Below are 6,116 nucleotides of genomic sequence, written 5' to 3' on the forward strand. Positions count from 1 at the left end.
TTACGTGTATATTCTATACATATGTGAAACTAACACAAAAACTTTAGTCCATTTTTGATCTTTATACAATTTTTCAAAATATGAATCTAAGATAAATTGAAAAGGATAGATTTTTTGAATTTATTTCTCTGTATCGATCAGCTGCAACGATCAAGATATGCGAGGACTGCTGGTGATAATTAAAAGTCTAATATCATAATCGGTGTGGTATAGAAACCTTGACACAACTCCATATCACAGTGCAATTAGTTACGTGGATTTGAATACTGTATGGTGAGTTAATTGAACGTGATATAAACGGCCTTGTGGTTTTTTCATAGGATTTTTCATAGTACGTATGTAGGTACGAAACCGCCCACCTGTCGCGCGTTATATACGCGTAAGTGCGATAGTTATAAATATTTTTATGTATTGCAATATCATACGGTGCGTAACCAACAGTAGCACAGATATTATTATAATAATAGATATGTCATTAACAAACGACGCTGGTATATCCTTGTTGCGGAACTTCCGATCCGTTACAGTCGGTGATGGCAAAGTAAAAAAAAATGACAAGGACTACGTACCCTAAGTTGGAGGTTTTAGTTTAATTCATTTGATTTTTCAAGTTCAGAAAAGAGATATTTCACTGAACATCTCAACAAAATAATTTTGGACTTCCTGGTATGGCGCCGGGCGTAATGGGAAAAATTTTGAACAGTAAACGAGTAAGAAACGCTTTGTTGTGAGACGTCACCTTCAGGGCTGAGTAGAGGTGACGCCCCACAACAAACCCCCTTGCCCGTGGCTACCTGACTCCAGCTAAGCTCGGGTTTGCTGGTGAATTGAGAAATTCGAATATTTCGCTCCATGCATGAATTGCGATAAATCAAAGTGGGTATACGACTAAAACCAATCGATATGTCTTATAATTTTTCTGCTCCCAACAGCGGATAATTGATGATTACTCGATCGATTGCATGAGTAGATGATTTTGGCTTTCAGATTTGGATTCCGGAGCTAATTATACGTGAAATTACTGTTGAAGAACCAAAAATAAATTCGATTTTCGAGCCAAAAATAAATCATTGTTTTAATCGGGTTTATTATGCTTTTCTTACGTATTTTGACCTCAGGAATCCGAATCTCGAAGAAAAATTGATCAATCTTTAAAATTGACCGAGTTATCGCCAATTTTCAGCTTTTTGGGGTCAAAAATAAAAAATTGATTTTTTAGTCTATCTCAATGTAATTTGAGCTCAGGAATCCGAATCCGAAGGAAAAATTGATCTTTCTTCAGAAATAACCGAGTTATCCTCAATTTTCCGCATTTTTTGGCATAAATTTGAGGATATCTCGGAGGGAAAAAATCGTAGCTCAATTTGGACAACGGATTCGTGTTACTGAGGTCAAAATACATAAGAAAAGTGCCATACGATCAATTTTAAAAAATAAAAATTTTTGGTCAAAATTTGAGATTTTTCCAAGGGGTACCCCTTACGATTTTTTCAAATTTTGACCTAAAATTTTTATTTTTTAAAATTGATCGTATGGCACTTTTCTTATGTATTTTGACCTCAGGAACACGAATCCGTCGTCTAAATTGAGCTACGATTTTTTCCCTTCGAGATATCTCCATTTTTATGGTAAAAAATGCGAAAAAATGGGAATAACTCGATCATTTTTGCAGATAGATCAATTTTTCCTTCGGATTCGGATTCCTGAGCTCAAATTACATTAAGATAGACTAAAAAATCAATTTTTTTTTTTTGACCCCAAAAAGCTGAAAATTGGCGATAACTCGGTCAATTTTAGAGATAGGTCAATTTTTCTTCGAGATTCGAATTCCTGAGGTCAAAAAACGTCAGAAAAGCATATTAAACCCAATTAAAACAATGATTTATTTTTGGCTCGAAAATCGAATTTATTTTTGGTTCTTCAACAGTAATTTCACGTATAATCAGCTCAGGAACCCAAATCTGAAAGCTAAATTCATCAACTCATGCAATCGATCGAGTAATCATTGGGTGGAAAAAATGTTTCACTTGATATTTTGAGGTAGCCCACTCGTTTTTTGAATAAATAATTAATCAAGTGGGGTACTTCCAGCAATAAAATTGTTTTTCAACCCACCCTAATATATACGATAAACTTTCTGCGTTCGATTGATGACGTAACAGTTGTCACAACGCGTATTGTGCGATGAATAAATGATGAAATGAAGATGATCGCGTATTGCGCCAGCGGTACGGTGCCAAGAAAAATAGGCTCTCTGGTGGTCTGTAAAAAAATTGTGCGATCGAGTCATCACATAGAAAATAAAAACTAAAGAGATTCGTACAATTTTTAGCCATTTTAGAATCGTGTAAAACAAAGTTACATAGAGATGCACACGGTAGGTGTTGGTAGGGCCACGTTAGACGAAAAAATCGCATCTAATTGACCATAAATTGGAAAAACAAATAATTGCAATAATTGATGCGGTCATGTGAATGCCTTATACCCTATTCATCATAACTGAGGCTCAAATGTCGACGGACGGAAACGCGTTTTTCCACATGTTTCAATATATGTATACATAGCTATATGAATTCGCACTTCCTAGTTAAAATGTGATTTTAACGCTAACGTTAATCAGGAAATTCCTGCACGTCACTTATGCGGTGAGTTGAAAAAAATAAAAGAAAAAAAGGTCATGTGATTTCAACTTGACCGATAGCCAGGGAGATGGGAACAGAGCAAACATACAATATTGCTCGTAGTTTGAACTGTTTCAAATTTTTTTTTTAAACATTTTTTTCGCCTACGGTTGTACGTGTAACATTTTCTTCTTCATTACCTGTTGGTACGCAGTAGCTGTCCTTCGTTAAGTTTTTAACGCCTGATTTCACTTGTTAATTGAAATATAACAGAGATAATTAGATCATAGATATAAACTATGTACCTGAAGGCGTAGATTTATAATACGATTACGGTTCACATTTTTCTAATAACCGAAGGAAAATTTCCAAATTCAATAATAGATCTTATCTATAAGTGCAGGACGCGGAGAATGCGGTTAAAAGTGTGTTAGATAAAAGGATGTTTGACGTGAGTTTCTCCAAAGTAGGTGTTGGTGAAATATGTAGAAAAGAAAATCACGCGATAACTATTGCTACTGCTGCGAGTATATGCAGTGATTTACGAGAACGAGTTGTTATCCTTCGGTTGGGAAATTGTTGAACGATTTTAAATACCGGATATTGTGGAAGTTCGCGAGAACCAACTAGCGTAACGATGGTATTTTTATTATCAACTATAGTGAATCAACTGTCAACTGCCATAATAAGAAACCAAATGGATGCATCGAAATTATTTCTTTGCATAGCGCTACAGTTGCGAATTTTTGTAAATAATTTTCAAATCACTAATCGGTTTTATTTCGTATTATTTCTACGATTGAATTGTATCACGCGTCTTTGGAGGGTAATTAAATTTCATGTGTGATTCACGTAGGCCACGTTTGATTAACTCTCCATTTCAAATCCTGTGATAAATATGTACATGTAACAATTCATTCTTGGCAAACGTCAACGTCAAACGCAGGAAATGACGTCAAGGGAAAGAGGATATCTCTTGGAATAATATTTTCTTTGTAATAAATTTATTTACAATGTTTAAAGACAGGCTGTTCTATTTTGCTTTCTACATTACTGAAGGTACCCATTTGGGCTTAATAGTACTGAACTTTTCCTAATTATAATCTATATTCCAAACACAAATTCGATATTACAAAGACAGAAAAAAAAAAAAAAAATCGAAGTATCAAAGAAAATTATTCAATAAATCAGTGAATTGTGGATAGCATCGAGCACCAGGAACTGACGGGGGAATGTGCGTGATCTTAGTTTGGCGGGAAACCTTGACATCTTCGTGAGCAGGATCAGGAGGATAATTGGTAGAGTAAACATTGCCAAAGTGAAGGCGTTATTGGTCATCCTTTATACGGATCTATGCCAATAAGATCAGTTCAGTCCGTAGCATAGCTGAAAACGGAGTAATTTGTATTTTGTTGCGTTACTAATTGTATTGTGAAAATATTCATGCATTCTCTGGCGTGCAATACGCGGCCACGCGTGCGCTGTGAAAACATGATTTGGAACCCCCACGGCATTAGGTATACCGTACGTACACTGTGTGAAATCGTAAAAGCTTGACGAATGCACTACTTCTGTAGGTTTATACGTACTCGACGGAATATTCAATTACCGATACCAAGGGATACCTAATTGATATTTACTATTTCATAATGGCAAATTTCGAAGCATGAAAAATAACACTGCGTTTTTGTTATGCACGAGCCCCTCGAGCTAATTAGCCCTGTAATTTCTATATTACAATACACGGTTTATAATCGCCGCAGGATGGTAATTATGAACGATTTGGCAATGAAATAATTACCCAAAGGCTAAGCCATGTGATTATAGAACTTATTTTTTCTTTCAAGCAAACAACATTCCGCGGTGTGACGGAGAATTTTCTTTTATGGGGGGTAGTTGTAATGACGTCAACAGTTAATGAACTTCGGTTTAATATAGAAAAGGTATTGGTGTATAGATGTTAAATAGCTATGGGTATATTTATAGCCTGTCACATGTAAGAAAGTGATAGCGAGAAATATACGGTAGAGGAATTTATTTGGTAGGGTGTAACTAAGTTATTCAGATGAGAAAGTGAAGAATGTCGTTGAGAATCTATCCGATATCCGCCTAGCCCACTTGTAGAAAATTAACCGCCACGACTAGTTTTGCTAATTTAGTAATATTATGTACGAATAGGCGAGAGCATTGACTACGACTCTCTCGTGGCTAAACTCTATCCGTATTTATTTAGAGTTTCGTAACATGAATAATAATTAGTTAAGACGTCGTCGTCGTCGTCGTTGTCGTCGTAGCGGAGGACTTTCGCAGTTTAATAATCGAGTGGGGTTGGCCGCCGTCATACGTGCATGCAGAACACACGCGAAAAATCACCTTTACTTTACTAAACAAAGATTTCGAAATAGAAACGAAGACAAACTTTCGCGAATCAGCCAACTATCAGTCTGACAATAAGAAAGCTAATGATTTGAATCGCGCGCCGCGGTATTACAATTTAAATGTAGCTCAAATCGCGTCGGTATCAGCGGATGACGGTCGAAAGAGCAGCCTTGAAATATGTCATAAATCTGAATACGGTATAAATATGAATAATACGATTCAGTTTTCAATTTGAATTTTTGTATAAATAATATAATGTATCAAACGTCATATGTGATGAAAGTTTTTCTAGGAAATTGAAAGTATCATGTGCTCTAGCAGACGCCACCTGCGCGCCATGAAAGAATCGTCTGCTGGTAACAGCTGACGATACGATTGAAAACAAATCAGCCATGCAATAGGGGACATTTAAATTAAGTATTTTGTGTGAAAGTAAGAAAGATTCGATAAGAAAGTTTCATCGATAAATTATTTCCTAATCACTCGATTTCACGTTCGAAATTTAACACGTTCAATACTCGTAAGATACAATAAAAATTGAAATATTTGTCGAGCTCGCTGCGCGCCGAATGCCAATCACATTCTATTTTCTTCGTTCCTTTCGTACTCGGAGTACTCGTTGCAACTAATCCAAATATACGTTACATTATTCGTTATGTAATTAGGAACGATATCAGTATCGTGAGACGGTTTTAAGTTTGAAATGGGCGATTAACATTTCGTAGTTTGTCAATAATAAATTCACATTTCCAAATTTACGTAATGATCAACTTATAGGTATAATTTCAGTCGAATTTCCAAGTCTGCGATCATTTTAATCAGTCGCTGAGTATTAAACAGGACGTTCTCTCTAGGTTAGCTTTCTTTTTACATAATAATTTGTTCATTAAAATATCGAAACAGTACCTGGCAGTGTTGTACCAAGGTCGTACCAGAACGGGGTAGATCTTGTCGAAATCTCACACATGCCGTCGATGAAACTTTTCTTCGAACCTGCGTGAAATGTCCAAACTGGCACAATTTCTCCACACGAGCACAGAGCCTACCGGACCCTATACACGCCATAGCTAAAACTGTAGTGAGTAGACACGGGGAAGACTTTCAAGTTACCACTAG

At 36.1% G+C, this 6,116-nt stretch overlaps 1 protein-coding gene across 2 annotated transcripts in view; it reads right to left on the bottom strand.

Moving 5' to 3' along the window:
* LOC105692159 (all trans-polyprenyl-diphosphate synthase PDSS1) overlaps nucleotides 1–6,116 on the bottom strand; it is a 41,636-nt gene extending 35,520 nt beyond the window's left edge. Inside the window, exon 1 of one of the 2 annotated variants that reach the window (XM_012411181.4) lies at nucleotides 5,907–6,116. In XM_012411181.4, the coding sequence (XP_012266604.2) occupies nucleotides 5,907–6,065 (159 nt within the window). In that variant the 5' untranslated portion in view covers nucleotides 6,066–6,116. The remainder of the gene's footprint in view (nucleotides 1–5,906) is intronic. The other variant, XM_048657640.1, reaches the window with a different exon arrangement.

The sequence above is a fragment of the Athalia rosae genome, chromosome 6, assembly GCF_917208135.1.
Source record: "Athalia rosae chromosome 6, iyAthRosa1.1, whole genome shotgun sequence".
Lineage (NCBI taxonomy): Eukaryota > Metazoa > Arthropoda > Insecta > Hymenoptera > Athaliidae > Athalia > Athalia rosae.